This window comes from Bos indicus x Bos taurus, chromosome 26 (assembly GCF_003369695.1).
Source record: "Bos indicus x Bos taurus breed Angus x Brahman F1 hybrid chromosome 26, Bos_hybrid_MaternalHap_v2.0, whole genome shotgun sequence".
NCBI classification, from domain to species: Eukaryota; Metazoa; Chordata; class Mammalia; order Artiodactyla; family Bovidae; genus Bos; species Bos indicus x Bos taurus.
This window is the reverse complement of record NC_040101.1, coordinates 41,336,192-41,354,236: the sequence shown is the minus strand read 5'-3', so window position 1 is coordinate 41,354,236 and position 18,045 is coordinate 41,336,192. Positions and strand designations below refer to the sequence as shown.

At 39.1% G+C, this 18,045-nt stretch overlaps 1 protein-coding gene across 2 annotated transcripts in view; it reads right to left on the bottom strand.

Moving 5' to 3' along the window:
- Positions 1-18,045, bottom strand: part of RNLS (renalase, FAD dependent amine oxidase) — a 277,521-nt gene that overhangs the window by 61,857 nt on the left and 197,619 nt on the right. For both annotated transcript variants that reach the window (XM_027529542.1, XM_027529543.1), the window contains exon 5: positions 2,831-3,004. In XM_027529542.1, coding sequence (XP_027385343.1) covers positions 2,831-3,004 — 174 coding nt within the window. The remainder of the gene's footprint in view (positions 1-2,830; positions 3,005-18,045) is intronic.

Here is an 18,045-nt window from a genome sequence, read left to right as displayed (position 1 = left end):
AGAACTGCCTTATGATCCAGCAATCCCACTGCTGGGCATACACACTGAGGAAACCAGAAGGGAAAGAGACACGTGTACCCCAATGTTCATCGCAGCACTGTTTATAATAGCCAGGACATGGAAGCAACCTAGATGTCCATCAGCAGATGAATGGATAAGAAAGCTGTGGTACATATACACAATGGAGTATTACTCAGCCATTAAAAAGAAAACATTTGAATCAGTTCTAATGAGGTGGATGAAACTGGAGCCTATTATTATACACAGTGAAGTAAGCCAGAAAGAAAAACATCAATACAGTATCAGATCAGATCAGTCGCTCAGTCATGTCTGACTCTTTGCGACCCCATGAATCACAGCACACCAGGCCTCCCTGTCCATCACCAACTCCCGGAGTTCACTCAACTCATGTCCATCGAGTCAGTGATGCCATCCAGCCATCTCATCCTCTGTCATCCCCTTCTTCTCTTGCCCCCAATCCCTCCCAGCATCAGGGTCTTTCCCATTGAGTCAACTCTTTGCAGGAGGTGGTCAAAGTACTGGAGTTTCAGCTTTAGCATCATTCCTTCCAAAGAAATCCCAGGGCTGATCTCCTTCAGAATGGTCTGGTTGGATCTCTCGCAGTCCAAGGGACTCTCAAGAGTCTTCTCCAACACCACAGTTCAAAAGCATCAATTCTTCAGCGCTCAGCCTTCTTCACAGTCCAACTCTCACATCCATACATGACCACAGGAAAAACCATAGCCTTGACTAGACAGACCTTTGTTGGTAAAGTAATGTCTCTCTTTTGAATATGCTATCTAGGTTGGTCATAACTTTCCTTCCAAGGAGTAAGCGTCTTTTAATTTCATGGCTGCAGTCACCATCTGCAGTGATTTTGGAGCCCAGAAAAATAAAGTCTGACACTGTTTCCACTGTTTCCCCATCTATTTCCCATGAAGTGATGGGACCGGATGCCATGATCTTCATTTTCTGAATGTTGAGCTTTAAGCCAACTTTTTCACTCTCAACTTTCACCTTCATCAAGAGGCTTTTGAGTTCCTCTTCACTTTCTGCCGTAAGGGTGGTGTCATCTGCATATCTGAGGTTATGGTAACGATAACCCTATATGCAAGACAGCAAAACAGACACAGATGTATAGAACAGTCTTTTGGACTCTGTGGGAGAGGGTGAGGGTGGGATGATCTGAAAGAATAGCATTGAAACATGTATATTATCATATGTGAAACAGATTGCCAGTCCAGGTTTGATGCATGAGACAGGGTGCTCAGGGCTGGTGCACTGGGATGACCCAGAGGGATGGGATGGGGAGGGTGGTGGGAGGGGGGTTCAGGATGGGGAACACATGTACACTCATGGCTGAATCATGTCAATGTATGGCAAAACCACTACAATATTGTACAGTAACTAGCCTCCAGTTAAAATAAATAAATAAATAAAAAGAAAAAACTCTTAGAAAAAAAAGAATGGAAGAGAGCAGAGATGGATAAATCCTAGGTCCTTGAAGATACTGCTCTTTTATTGACTCAATCAGTCACGAAGTCTCCCTAGCTTCTTCCTTCTAATGTATCAGTTAGATTGGGCTGCCATAGACTGGATGGCTTAAACAACAGACATTTACTTCTTTCAGTTCTCGCAAAGGGAAGTTCAAGCTCAAGGTGCCGGTTGATTTGGTTTCTGGTTGAGGACTCTCTTTCTGGCTCACAGACAGAAGGTTTGACATACAACATGAGAAGATAAGGGCTATTTTCCTGTTCTCAGAACAAAGCAGTTGTCGAGTTAAAAATGGTTAATCCATGGCTGTTACAGGGCATTTCATGAACTGCTGATTGTACATATATGCGATATCATGTTAACATAAACAGGCCAGCCCTTAGGGAGTTTTAAGTTATAAAAGAAACATTTTTCTAAGATCATGTGCTCTGATATAAAAACCATACTCCAGCCCAGTTCTGTCATAAAGTTCTGGCAAGCCAAGAGATGTTAGTTTTGGTGATTTTATCAGCAAAACTTTTAACTAATGCTTGATGAAACCATCACTGCACCATAAAACACCATAACAAATTGCAGTGATGATTCTTTTTAAGAATTTACTCATTATAGACCATTACGATTTCTTCCACAAAAAGTAGTATCGTAGTGATCACTACAATTCTACAAATAAGAATATGCTTTTACCTTTATGACCAAAAGGAATGTTAAGTTTATTCTTGCAATTCAAATCTAATTTTACTATCTTCAACAAAAACCATTGAGTGTAGATTTTATCCTATCCTACTAAAGCTCATATGAAACATTTTACCTATTATTTTAGTTACATTGTATACAAAGTAATTTTATGTAGTCTTCTAGATGAACATTAAATAAATAAAATTATATCGAAGTGAAGGATTTTCATAATATAGTAAAATTCACTTTTTATAACTAGCCTGGGAAGTGGAAAGAGCAGCACTCATCAAATTTTAAAAACAAAACCAAATAAACAAAAAACAAACTCCATCAAGGAACAAATGATGAGAGATCCATTTGCATATAGATGGATCCATATTAAAGCAATAGAAACTTGGGCCATTTTGAAACCTTAAACCTTCTGACACTATTTTCATAAACTCAAGTAATACAAACCATGTGGTGAATGATTTTCTGAAAAACTTTGCTGGTTTCACTGTGTATTTTATTATTGGCCAAATGTGACATTAAATTTTATCCCCCGTGGCTTGGAGTTAAATGCTTGCTCTGTTCAGAATGGCAACACTCAATTAAACAGCATTTTTCATGATCTACATCCACCATTGTTACTGTATTTAAGGGAAATAATGGGGGTACTGACCTATATTGCGTTTCTTATTATCAATGGAGATGAAGCGAATGCAGGGATTACTGGTGATGTACCGCCCAGCCCAAGGGACATCAATCTTCGTGCCAGCTTCATAAAAGAGGCCCAGAGCGTAGCGGGAGGAGTAGCTCACAGACTCCAGTTGCTGCCTTTGGCATTCACTAATTACTGTGGAAGAAAAAGTACAGGGCATCAGACTTGAAAATATCATCTTTCCTTTCAGTACATCAAATACCACACTCCTTTAAACCAGTTCCAACTGTTTTTACTGACTCCATCTCACTTACGACGAATTTTGAAAGGTAATGTAAAATAGCATCAGCTCTTATTTCTTCGCAGAATGATTACTGTCCTTGGCACACTCGTTCTCATCACACTGAAGGTCCAAACTCTTTAGACTGGCATTTAAAATGTCTCTGAGTCTGACACTAAGTTGTTTTTCTAGCTTTGTATCCTAGTAATTATCCTGGGACTGGCTGGCAACATTGCAACATGATAGATCCCATACACTGAGCACTCACTGTGGGTCAGGGTCTTTGCCAAACATGTAACACGAGGATTTCACTCTATCCAGCAACCACCATACAAGGTAGGTATTATTCCCATGTTATAGGAGGAGACTAATGATTCATCTCATGATCTCTTAAGTTCTTCCATGTCATGCAGTCATTTGCTTATCATCTTTCTGCCAGTCGATTAGCATAGTTTCTGGAGCACAGGGACTATACCTTAGTATTTTTTGTTACAGTCCTCTACCCTACTCATTTCAAAAATACAAAGGATGAATGTATAGAGGGATAGAAAGGCAAACAAGACATGCAAAATTAGTTAAAATGTACTTTGCCAACAAAGGTCCATCTAGTCAAGGCTATGGTTTTTCCTGTGGTCATGTATGGATGTGAGAGTTGGACTGTGAAGAAGGCTGGGCACCAAAGAATTGATGCTTTTGAACTGTGGTGTTGGAGAAGACTCTTGAGAGTCCCTTGGACTGCAAGGAGATCCAACCAGTCCATTCTGAAGGAGATCAGCCCTGGGATTTCTTTGGAAGGAATGATGCTAAAGCTGAAACTCCAGTACTTCGGCCACCTCATGTGAAGAGTTGATTCATTGGAAAAGACCCTGATGCTGGGAGGGATTGGGGGCAGGAGGAGAAGGGGACGACAGAGGATGAGATGGCTGGATGGCATCACTGACTCGATGGATGTGAGTCTGGGTCAACTCCGGGAGTTGGTGATGGACAGGGAGGCCTGGTGTACTGCGATTCATGGGGTTGCAAAGAGTCGGACATGACTGAGCGACTGATCTGATCTGATCTGAGGAGGTAAATAATCAGAAAATGGAAAAATACTGGGAAATGAATTAGGTAGGTTTGGGTTCAAAACCCAACTCTACCACTTAGTAGGTAGGTGACCCTGGTCAAGCTATTAATACTTATTCTAACTATAGTTCTCATCTATAAGTGGCAAAAATAGGGTGCATTAGTCTGTTGTGAGGATTACATGAATAATGCATATCACAATGCATGGCATATGTGTTCATTATTTTTTTCTATTACAGAGAGAAAAATATTTAGTAAAATGGGACAGTGTTCTATCTTGGGATGAAAAAGGAAATATCACCCTCCCTTATGTTTTAATCTCCATCTTCAGTCTTCCTATCTTTAAGAGTCTCAGGGCGCTTCTTGTTTATGTATTTGTGTTATTAATTTGAGTTTCAGAGAAGGCCATAGCTCTATTCTGAAGGCATAAGGCAAGCCAGTTCAGAAATGGAACATATGAAAAATTATCATTTAATTGGTGAAAAATATCCTAATCTAGTAGGCAAACCTCAAGGATTGTGATGCTCTTGCTGCTAAGTCATTTCAGTCATGTCTGACTCTTTGCAACCATAGCCCGCCAGGCTTCTCTGTCCATGGGATTCTCCAGGCAAAAATACTGGAGTGGATTGCCATGCCCTCTTCAAAGGAATCTTCCCAACCCAGGGATCGAACCTGTGTCTCTGGTGTTTTCCTGCACTCACAGGCCAGTTCTTTACCACTAGAGCTACCTGGGAAGACACCTGGGAAGGATGGGATAACTTTAGCTAAACCTTAGAGAAGTGGCTTTTGGAGGAAGACAGAAGGTAAGAAGGGTATTCAATAAATTATTTAAGCACAGTAATAATCCTAAACATTATCACAGCATATTCTTGGCCACAAAACACTTTTAGAACCAAGACTTCATTTAATCTTCACAAAATCCCTGCAAGATAGATGATTTTGCCATCCTAATTTTATATCTCTATGAAGCTGAGATTCAGAGAGGTTAAGTAACTTGCCCTAGGTTACACAGCTTCCAAGTTTGTGTGGCCAAGATGAAGCAAGAATTCCCGCACTGGAGTCATGCATATCTTCATCACGTCCACACTTCCCTTCTAGATCTGTAAGTCTGAGCTTCAAGATGAACTTTAGCATTGCTTTCTCCTCTGACATTACCGGTTACTTTGCACTCAGAAGTAAAAGCCATCATTCCCTTTAACCATCATTTTCTGTCTTAATGAAAGATTTAATTAATTGATAAATGAATGATCTTCTGACACTGGCCTTGTTACACTCGTATCCTGGGCTTCATTTTATTATTTAACCTACTTTTGGAGCTATGGGGCCTGATATTATGCTTACTGCTTTTCTTAATGAAAACACAGATCTTCAGAAATCATAAAATATTCTCACTAGGAAGAGAGAGGAGGAGATGAAGGAGACTCATACTAGCAGGTGAGCATATGCTATGCACGTGAGGGTTTATCATGGCTTCCCATTTTTTTTTTTCAATTAAAAAAATAAACCAACAAAACTGTGAAATCAGCTATTTTAGCAACTGAAAGGGCTTAAAACTCTCCCTTTTTAAAAAAGAAACATATTTTTTTCTTTGTACAAAAATGGAAGGGTCAACTAGGTTGACAACCAAACTGGACCTTTTCCTCCCCTGCCACACACATTAGTACATTTAGCTAGTTTTTAGACAAGCTGCCAAGTAGCAAATCCCACTGGGCAGCCTTTTGAAAAGGTAATTGATATCTATATAGAAACAGAGATTAACCTTAGACACCCTTGTCTGCTCCAGGGGCTCTACAATTCATTCTGAGAACAGGGAGGCAAGACTTTTGACTGAAACAATCTCAATTTCTATACAGATTCACTTACAAATAATTGTATCTTCTGGGCCTGGAAAGTTTTTGATTGTTGCAGGATCTAACAGAGTGGTTTTATTTTGTTTGAAAATTTTTGTAATGCAAAATGCTGGAGGGAGCTGCCCTAGGTCCTAAATATATACATTTTGGCAAGGAAAAGAAATGAGTTTTTTACTATCATGTATTTAAAAGGGCCACAAAATCAAGAATCATGTAAAAGTGCTTGATTCCAATATAATAAAACTTTACCTGGATGTCACTCTCAATTCTAAACCACTAGAATTATATTATCTTTGTAATTATACACACACAAACACATGTGCATATACAGTATATATATATATATATATATATATATATATATATATATATATAATTAATATAATTTATGGCTATCTAATGTAAATAAAGTTGTATTGAAGGGATAGTTTATAGTTTACATTCGTATTTCTGTCAGTTAGGAGAACTGTTCTTATTCCATTCTCCTTGTGCCAATGCCAGTGTGTACATGAGTACATGTGGGCTTGGGGGAGGGGAAGAACAGAAGAGGGAAGGAGAGAGAAACAGAGGACCTGAATGCTACTCCTGAATAAATTAAGTACATATTTCATTTCATTTTTTTGTTTCTTAAACGCTATGCTTTTTCCAGTAGTCATGTACGGATGCTAGAGTTGGACCACAGAGAAGACTGAGCGCTGAAGAACTGATGCTGTCAAAATGTGGTGTTGGAGAAGACTTTTGAGAGTCCCTTGGACAGCAAGGAGATCAAACCAGTCAATCCTAAAGGAACTCAACCCTGAATATACATTGGAAGGATTGATGCTGAAGTTAAAGCTCCAATATTTTGGCCACCTGATGTGAAGAACTGACTCACTGGAAAAGATCCTGATGCAGGGCAAGACTGAAGGCAAAAGGAGAAGGGGGCGGCAGAGGATGAGATAGTTAGATGGCATACCAGCTCAATGGACATGAATCTGAGCAAACTCTGGGAGACAGTGGAGGACAGAGGAGCCTGCATTCTGCAGTCCATGGGGTCGCAAACAGTCAGACACAATTTAGCGATTGAGCAATGACAACACACTTTATCTATTCTACTACTGATGGACATTTGGATTGTTTGCAGTTTTGACAATTACAAATGTAACATAAAGAACATATGTATATGCTTCTCTTGTGTATCACTAGGGATTCCTTGATCATGGAACAAAGTGGGATATATTCTACTCTTTTGGAATGATAGAGATCAATCTCTTCAAAACAAATCCTTGGGCCCAGGAGTCTTCCTAATGAAAGTATTTTATGATTTCTGAAGGCCTGTTTTTAAAAAAAAAAAAAAAATAATGTATTCACCTGAATTTCTCCTTACTGAAGGCTGATGTCTTTTGTCACAACAATGAATATTTCAATAGTAATAGTAAAACAAATACCTTTTAGCATTTGTTTGATATTCATTATCGATACTGTAGTTAATGGTAAATGCTATATTGATGGGAAATCTGTGCTCACAGCAGTAACCTCCTTCTAGAAGTTTTTTTGTTTATAGCCAATTATAGAGGATGGCTAATTTCCCAATTTGTTACCATATATGAAGAATTTCAGCTCAGGGACAGTTGAAGTTAGGAAGTCAGTTTTGTAGTATAATTATTTAAGCTCTCCATCAGTGGATACTGGCTACTCTTGATTTACTTATTATTGTTTTATCTTTTATGTTGAATTCCAAGAATGTCAAGAAGTTTTATGCACAAATTCATTCTTAATCTTTGACCATCTAATTCTGTAGGTACATGAAACCAACAGTATTTTAGCTGAATAGCTGGTTGTTCTTTACTCAAAGTGGATGTAGAAATAGCGCTGAAAGATCCATTTTCCATATATAATTCTCCTAGCAGGCCAGTAGAGTCTAAACTTCTACCAATCATGGGTCATTCCTTTTGTGTAAAAGCATCACAGAAGCAGTCTCATTTCATTTCACCTGGAATAAACTGAACATTCACGTGGATTCTATGGGTATTGAAGTCATCACGCCTGGAAGCACATTTTCAAAAATAGCTTTGGCAAGCAATAAATCTAAAGTTTACTGGGGACAGACTTCAGCAGTTGTATCTGTGTGAGATTTCCCCAGGGAAATATTTCTTGCATCCTGAGAGGTATCTCCGGAGTTAGAAAAATTTGGGTTTGAAATCTGGCTCTGACCCAGAATCTGTGTGACCTTGGTCAAATTGCTCAATCCCCCTAAGCATCTGCTTTCCTATAAAATGAGAATGAGAACAGTGCTGCCCTTAAAGGATTGTTAAGAAAATTAAATGAGATAATATCAAGTGCTTAGCATAATGCCTAACATATAAGTGTACCGCAAAAACCCAGCACTGCAGTTCTTAAATTTATATACCTTTCGAGGTGTCTATATATAAAGTATAACATACTTTAGAAAAAGTTTTTTGAAGCCTTTAGAGGCAATATCCTAAGTGTCAAGCACATCAAGATAATACTAAATCAAAGATATCTCTTTGGTAGGTAAAGTATACATACTGGGTACACTTCACTTTTCAGAGCAGATGGTAAGAAAACAAAACATTGCTTTGAAAAGTAAGATGTATTAAAGATTCTAAAACCATTTCAGATAATAGTTTTTGAAAAATTAAAATAAACCATGGACTTCTTTAGCTATCTAATCTAGAATGCTGTTTGAAGATTTATCTTTTGAAAGTAATGAAAACCCATATTTTGTATCATCATTATCCTAGTACACTGGCATTACATTTTCCTAATCCTATTCCTAGCCCAGGACTATATAAAAAAGGAAGGTGCTGAAAAAATAGGCTTCCCTGTATTATCAAAAAGAAAAGTATCTTTATTAAAAATTTAAGATTAAGCTGGTTTCACACTCATGTTTAGGGAGAATGCTAATCATTATCTGAATACAAACTTTAACAGGTACATTCCACCTAGTTGCTACACATAGCTGTTTTCTGGGGGGGATGGAGGGAGTAATTCAGTTCAGTTCAATCACTCAGTCAAGTCCGACTCTTTGCAACCCCAATGACTGCAGCACGCCAGGCCTCCCTGTCCATCACCAACTCCTGGAGTTTACTCAAATTCATGTTCATTGAGTCAGTGATGCCATCCAACCATCTGATCCTCTGTCGTCCCCTTCTCCTCCCACCTTCAATCACTCTCAGCATCAGGGTCTTTTCAAGTGAATCAGCTCTTCGTATCAGGTGGCCAAAGTATTGGAGTTTCAGCTTCAGCATCAGTCCTTCCAAAGAATATTCAGGACTGATTTCCTTTAGGATGGACTGGTTGGATCTTCTTGCTGTCCAAGGGACTCTCAAGAGTCTTCTCCAACACCACAGTTCAAAAGTATCAATTTGTCGGTGCTTAGCTTTCTTTATAGTCCAATTCTCACATCCATAGATGACTACTAGAAAAACCATAGCTTTGACTAGATGGACCTTTGTTGGCAAAATAATGTCTCTGCTTTTTAATATGCTGTCGAGGTAGGTCATAACTTTTTTTCCAAGGAGCATCTTTTAGTTTCATGGCTGCAGTCATCATCTGCAGTGATTTTGGAGCCCCCCTAAATAAAGCCTGTCACTGTTTCCAAAGTTTCCCCATCTATTTGCCATGGAGTGATGGGACTGGATGCTATGATATTAGTTTTCTGAATGTTGAGTTTTAAGCCAACTTTTCACTCTCCTCTTTCACTTTCAACAAGAGGCTCCTTAGTTCTTCTTCGCTTTAGAACACATTAAAAATCAGAGGCATCTTAGGATAATTAAGTTCATATCTAGTAAGGGAAGTTTACCGTGTTTCCCAAATTTTGTGGGACCCCCAAATCAATGCATTCAGTTCAGGCACTCAGTTGCGTCTGACTCTTTGTGACCCCATGGACTGCAGCACGCCAGGCTTCCCTGATCATCGCCAATTCCAGAAGCCTGCTCAAACTCATGTCCATTGAGTCGGTGATGCCATCCAACCAACTCATCCTCTGTTGTCCCCTTCTCCTGTCTTCAATCTTTCCCAGCATCAAGGTCTTTTCTAAGGAGTCAGTTCTTCACATCAGGTGGCCAAAGTATTGGAGCTTCAGTTTCAGCATCAGTCCTTCCAATGAGTATTCAGGATTGATTTCCTTTAGGATTGACTGGTTTGATCTCCTTGCTGTCCAAGGGGCTCCCAAGAGTTTCTCCAACACCACAGTTCAAAAACATCAATTCTTCGGTGCTCAATTTTCTTCATCGTTCAACTCTCACATCCATAGATGACTACTGGAAAAGCCATAGCTTTGACTAGACGGACCTTTGCCAGCAAAGTAATGCCTCTGCTTTTTAATACGCTGTTTAGGTTTGTCATAGCATTTCTTCCAAGAAGCAAGTGTCTTTTAATTTCAAAATCAATGCATTAAGTGGCATTAAAAAGGGAAGAAAAGATACTTCCTACTCCCAGCTCACCAGATGAATCAGAAAGTGAAGGAAGTGTAGGAATTTAGGTGCTGACATTTGTTTCTCACAACGGGCATTCCAGAGCTGTGAGGTATTTGAGGGAATAGATACTCAATGATCCTCTGGGTCAATATTGCCTTAATGAAAACATTGGCACTTCTCACAGTTGTAAAGTTTCCTTCCTCTTGTTTTGGTGGCCAGTTATATCACTGTAAATGTATTTGTTTTTTTTTAAAGTTCACAGAGTATTAGCATGTTAGAATATTATGCAAATTTAAAGAAGTCATAAACAACATTTATTGCTTTGGTTAAAAAAGATTCCTAGGACCCTGAGACATAAAGACATTGTAGTTTCTAAGCTATAATAATACTTACTTGATCATGACTTCATCTTATTTTGTTCATGGTAAAAATAATAAACAGGGAATTATTTTAGGAGGAAGTTCTTAGGCCTCCTGGCACTCCAGCTATACCGGGGTCAGAATTCACGCTGAAATGTCTTTGCAGGTCTGTGAAGGCCCAAACTGCTAGCACTGTTTCTAGCACTGGTGGTGAATCAGGCTTCCTCCCCTGCCCTCAGTGATCCAAGAGGGATTTCTAATCCCTGCTGTCTCTCCATTTCTCTAACCAAAGGAATAATCTGTCAAGGGCAAAAAGCAATGTTTTCTCTCTGGTCTCTGTTTCTACTTTCTTGCCACTGTATCCAAGTGCCCTGTGAAAAGGAGTACTCAGCTATACAGCTGTGGCTGCAGTTGGCTCTTCATAAAGTCTTGGACCTTCTCCCAATCACAGAAAGTCTCTGCTGTTTTATATATTCGCTATCCACTCTTCTCTTTATCTGGATGGAACATCTGTGAAACTAAAATGATAGTTGCTTATTTCTATGGCAATTCGTTCTATCCACAGGATTAGAAAAATAAGCATTTTTAAACATAGACGCTGTTTTCTGAAAGCATGTGGGATGATTTAACTCAAGTATTGTCTGCGGTAAGTCCACTGCGTGTCCAGCACGATGCCAGCCACCATAAAACACCTCTAAACAAAACACTGAACAGACTCTAAGATAGATTTTGGACTGAGACATTAAATAATTTGACCCTGGGTATTATCAATATTATCCTTGGGAAACTTCTTTTTGGATATCAGAATAGCAAACATATACAATAAGTCTGGAAACCACAATAATGAGGTTGGGAAATTCTTGCCTCATTTCCATGCATTCTAAATTTTTAGACTATTATGCCATCATTCTTATTGTAGGAAAAGTGCTGAGCTTCAAATGAGAAAGAATATAATAATAATGCATTGTGTGTACTCATATAAAATGTCACAGAATATCATACATATTTTACAGCCACTCTTCCCAGCCTATCCATTTAATTACTTTATGGCCATGCCATTCGTGAGCAATATAGTCATTCTAAAATTCATAATAGTAAAAACTTTATTACATGTCACCTCATATTTTTATACAGATATATATATTTTTATATTTAGGACTAGAGTTAATTTAGGCTGAGGCAATGACTCAAAGAATTAATATTTTAACTCAAACTTCCATAGTTTTAGAAATCAGAAAGCAATGTTTACGAGGACCTGGAATCTGCAGTATTAAGGCAAAATGTCAGAGTCTGGTGGTGTAAGCTTTAGGACACTCAGAAATATGTTCATCTTGTACTTTGCAAACCCGCTAGCTTCTTTTCTGTTTGCATAATAACAACTCCCCACAATGCTTAGCTAAAGCCAAAGCAAATAAACTGGACTTGGGGAAAAAACTGTAAGTGGCACCAGACTTAATTTAATGGAAGCCTGCAGCATTTTACTTATTTTAAGTCATCATACTCCCACAACTAACAAAAACCTTAATTTGATGAAAAGCACAATTATTTAAAAGTTTCTTTTTAAAATTAATTTACTGGTAAAACATTGTTCCTTTTTGTTATCTTTGGTTTGTTCCCATTTTAAACTTAAGTTTTTGCTGCCAAGTTTCAATCATTTCCCCCTATTTCTCATCTTACCTTTACATCACTGTGAATGTTTGACCTGAAACATCGGACAAAGGTTATCCTTAACTGAACACCTGCATTTCTGAGCCTCAGCAAAGAATTTTCTGTGTATAAATAAGTGCATATCAATATAATGTGATACACATATTTCTCCTTACTGAGCATCAGTTTCCTCATCTGTTAAGTAGTGGAATGACCTTAGCTTTAAAGGGGTGATATTAAGATTAGAAATTTTATATTCTAAATATAATAAAGTTTTAGAAGTTCTACATTTTGAATATTATAAAATTATGAACGAGCTTCCCTAGTGACTCAGTGGTAAAGAATCTGCCTATAGTGTAGGAGATGTGCAGGAGATGTGGGTTCTATCCCTGGGTTGGGAAGATTCCCCGGAGAAGGAAATCTACCCCAGTATTCTTGCCTGGAAAAATGTCATGAACAGAGGAGTCTGGCAGGCTACAGTCCATGGGGTCTCTAAAGTTCCAGACACAACTTATCAGTTCAGTTCAGTTGCTCAGTCTTCTCCGACTCTTTGCGACCCCATGAATCGCAGCACGCCAGGCCTCCCTGTCCATCACCAACTCCCGGAGTTCACTGAGACTCACGTCCATCGAGTCAGTGATGCCATCCAGCCATCTCATCCTCTGTTGTCCCCTTCTCTTCCTGCCCCCAATCCCTCCCAGAATCAGAGTCTTTTCCAATGAGTCAACACTTCGCATGAGGTAGCCAAAGTATTGGAGTTTCAGCTTTAGCATCATTCCTTCCAAAGAACACCCAGGGCTGGTCTCCTTCAGAATGGACTGGTTGGATCTCCTTGCAGTCCAAGGGACTCTCAAGAGTCTTCTCCAACACCACAGTTCAAAAGCATCAATTCTTCGGCGCTCAGCCTTCTTCACAGTCCAACTCTCACATCCATACATGACCACAGGAAAACCATAGCCTTGACTAGACGGACCTTTGTTGGCAAAGTAATGTCTCTGCTTTTGAATATGCTATCTAGGTTGGTCATAACTTTCCTTCCAAGGAGTAAGCATCTTTTAATTTCATGGCTGCAATCACCACCTGCAGTGATATTGGAGCCCCCAGAAATAAAGTCTGACACTGTTTCCACTGTTCCCTCATCTATTTCCCATGAAGTGGTGGGACCGGATGCCATGATCTTCGTTTTCTGAATGTTGAGCTTTAAGCCAACTTTTTCACTCTCCACTTTCACTTTCATCAAGAGTCTTTTTAGTTCGTCTTCACTTTATTTATATTTATATATATATATATATACACACCAGGCACAAAATAGAGGCAAATCAAAAGTAATAATAACAAGTATTGCTCTTGTTCTTGTCGCAGGGAAAGGAATTAATAAGACAGCCTTAACTGGTATAGGAAGGTATCAGTTCAGTTCAGTCGCTCAGTCGTGTCCAACTCTTTGCGACCCCATGAATTGCAGCACACCAGGCCTCTCTGTCCATCACCAACTCCTGGAGTTCACCCAAACTCATGTCCATCGAGTCAGTGATGCCATCCAGCCATTTCATCCTCTGTCATCCCCTTCTCCTCCTGTCTTCAATCTTTCCCAGCATCAGAGTCTTTTCCAATGAGTCAACACTTCGCATGAGGTGGCCAAAGTATTGGAGTTTCAGCTTTAGCATCATTCCTTCCAAAGAAATCCCAGGGCTGATCTCCTTCAGAATGGACTGGTTGGATCTCCTTGCAGTCCAAGGGACTCTCAAGAGTCTTCTCCAACACCACAGTTCAAAAGCATCAATTCTTCGGCGTTCAGCTTTCTTGACAGTCCAACTCTCACATCCATACATGACCACTGGAAAAACCATAGCCTTGACTAGATGGACCTTTGTTGGCAAGGTATAGGAGGTACAATTATTAAAAGGAGATTTAGAAGAGGAAACAAGGAAGGAAACAAAGAATTTTTCCGAGCTCATCTTTGGAAAAAAAACTTTGTTCTAAGAGACTTGGTAAAAGTACTACTCTATGTACTAATGCACTTAAATAAAAAAAACAACATAATACTTTAAATTTCACCAGAAATAGTAACCCATTTTACAAATCATTTCTTAAACTTAGGAAACTCTTTTATATAGGAAAATTCTCTTGAAGCAAAGTATTTGTGTAGCTTATTAAAATCACAAAATTAGCTACACGAGCTTCTTGCTCTCTTGAATATGATTTAAAAAATTCTTTAAAAAGTTCAAATACAAGGTAAGTAAGGTGTATTCTGCATGTTTCTCTCTCTCCCTCCCTCCCTTTCTCCTCCCACAGCTCTCTTCTCTTTCTCTCTCTCACACACACATAAAGCATTTTTGCTATTCACTTGTAAACTCAAATCATTTAACTCCTGGTAGTTACAACAAAAGACAGCAAAAAAAGCAATTTTATGCTCAGTAGTGGGTGCTCTAATGTTCAAGAGTGAGTCAAATTAAGGACAGAGAATTTCTTTGGTTTTGTTTACATAAATGTGAAAATGTATAGTTATTAAGTGGAGTGTGCAAAATTAATTTTTCATATTCTAATAAAATGACCCATCTTTTTAAAATTTAATTTTTAATTAGGGGATAATTGCTTTACAGTATTTTGCTGGCTTCTGCCATACAACAACATGAATCAGTCATTAGTATACATATGTCCTCTCCCTCCTGAACCTCCCCATCAATCCTCACCCCAGCCCACCTCTCCAGGTTGTCACAATTCCGCATGTCGAGCTCCCTGTGTTATACAGCACTTTCCCACGGCTATCTACTTTACATATAGCAATGTGTATGTTTCAATGCTACTCTCTCAATTTGTCTCACCCTCTCCTTCCCTCAGGCCACCTTTGTGGCTCAGCTGGTAAAGATTCCGCCTGCAATGCGGGAGACCTGGGTTTGATCCCTGGGTTGGGAAGATCCTCTGGAGAAGGGAAAGGTTACCCACTCCAGTATTCTGGCCTGGTGAATTCCACTGACTGTATGGTCCACGGGGTTACAAAGCGTGGGACATGACTACCACTGTGTCCCAAACCTGTTCTCTGTGTCTGCGTCTGTAGTCAGGCCCTGCAGACAGGTTCCTTAGTGCCGTCCTTCTATCTTCCATATATACACCTTAGTGCGCAGTACTTGTTTTTCTCTTTCTCACCTACTTCACTCTGTATAACGGGCTCCAGATTCATCCACCTCACTACAACCGACTCAAAACAGTCATTTTTTAATAACATTTTGAGTAAAGAAGAAATTTGTCCAAGACGAAGTTGTTTTTTAATCAGGCCAAAACATAATGGTAAATGTAGCCTAATTTTTTTTCTTATCTTCCCTTTTTATCCCCCCTTGCACTCTTTCTCCCAAAGAATGAATGAAACTGTGAAGAATTATCAGTCTGATGTGTGGTAAATGGTCTCCAGTTATCTGATTTGCATTTTCCTGATAACCAGTGTGGCAGATAGATTTTCCCTGAATGGGTGCAATGATATCCCTCATCAAACATTCTTTTGTTACATCCTTTCTATCAAGAGGTAGGGTCTATGTGACCTGTCTTTGAATTTGAGACAGCTTATGACTAATGCAGAACTGACACCATAAAATACAGTTTACGCCTGGTTCTCTTGGGAGGCTCAATCTTGGAACCCAGCCTCCATGTTATGCAGAATCCATTTGAGAGGTGCACAGGTGTCTGGCGGACAGCTCCAGCCTACACCAGTGTCAACTTAGACATCGGAATGAAGGTGCCTCCAGGAGGTATCATCCCCCAGCTGTGGAGTCACCCACCAGCTTCTGAGTCCTTCTAGAAGAGATCTCAGACACTACCGAGCTAAGGCAAGCTGTTCCCACTGTAATCTGTCCAGATTTTTGACCTTCAGAGTTGCTAAGGTAGTACAATGGTTGTTTTATAACTAAATTTTGGTGCGATTCGGTCACACTGCAATAAACAACCAGGGAGGTACATCATCTTTTCATGTTTATTGACAATTTGCATTACTTCTGTGAACTTTGCCTTTTGACTCCTGTGTTGTTTTTGTCTTCTTCATATATTCCACAGAAAAACATCTATTTCTGCTTTATTGATATGCCAAAGCCTTTGACTGTGTGGATCACAATAAACTGTGGAAAATTCTGAAAGAGATGAGAATACCAGACAACCTGATCTGCGTCTTGAGAAACCTATATGCAGGTCAGGAAGCAACAGTTAGAACTGGACATGGAAAAACAGACTGATTCCAAATAGGAAAAGGAGTACGTCAAGGCTATATATTGTCACCCTGCTTATTTAACTTCTATGCAGAGTACATCATGAGAAACGCTGGGCTGGAAGAAGCACAAGCTGGAATCAACATTGCCAGGAGAAATATCAATAACCTCAGATATGCAGATAAAACCACCCTTATGGCAGAAAGTGAAGAGGAACTAAAAAGCCTCTTGATGAGAGTGAAAGAGGAGAGTGAAAAAATTGGCTTAAAGCTCAACATTCAGAAAACAAAGATCATGGCATCTGGTCCCATCACTTCACGGGAAATAGATGGGGAAACAATGGAAACAGTGTCAGACTTTATTTTTTGGGGCTCCAAAATCACTGCAGATGGTGACTGCAGCCATGAAATTAAAAAACACTTACTTCTTGGAAGAAAAGTTATGACCAACCTAGATAGCATATTCAAAAGCAGAGACATTACTTAGCCAACAAAGGTCCATCTAGTCAAGGCTATGGTTTTGCTAGTAGTCATGTATGGATGTGAGAGTTGGACTGTGAAGAAAGCTGAGCACCGAAGAATTGATGCTTTTGAACTGTGGTGTTGGAGAAGACTCTTGAGAGTCCCTTGGACTGCAAGGAGATCCAACCAGTCCATTCTGAAGGAGATCAGCCCTGGGTGTTCTTTGGAAGGAATGATGCTAAAGCTGAAACTCCAGTACTTTGGCCCCCTCATGCGAAAAGCTGACTCATTGGAAAAGACTCTGATGCTGGGAGGGATTGGGGGCAGGAGGAAAAGGGGATGACAGAGGATGTGATGGTTGGATGGCATCACTGACTTGATGATCATGAGTTTGAGTGAACTCTGGGAGATCATGACAGACAGGGAGGCCTGGTGTGCTGTGATTCATGGGGTCGCAAAGAGTCGGACACAACTGAGTGAGTGACTGAACTGAACTGAACTGAACTGAATCCTACACTTGTTATAGATATTGTAAATGTATTCAATCAGTTGTTTCTAGGTGACAGAAAACTGTGTTTTATGTAGTCAAATTTTCCAATTTTTTTCTTTTTTAGTCTTGAGATTTTGTATCTTCAAGGAAAGACTTTTCCAAATGAATATTATAAAAATAATCCTATAGTCTCCCAGTAATTTTACACCTTTATGTATGATTAGCTCTTTTTTAAAACTGAAGTACAGTTGATTCACAATATTGTATTAGTTTCAGGTATACAACAAAGTGATTCAGTTATGTATGGATATATATATATTATTTTCCATTTAGGTTATTACAGGATATTGAATTATGACCAACTCTTTAATCCATCTTTAAATTATTATTTTATATCATATAAAGTAGGGGAAATTGAATTCCTTTGAAGCAGATAGTCAGTTGTCTTTATATTATTTATTTAAATAATTTTT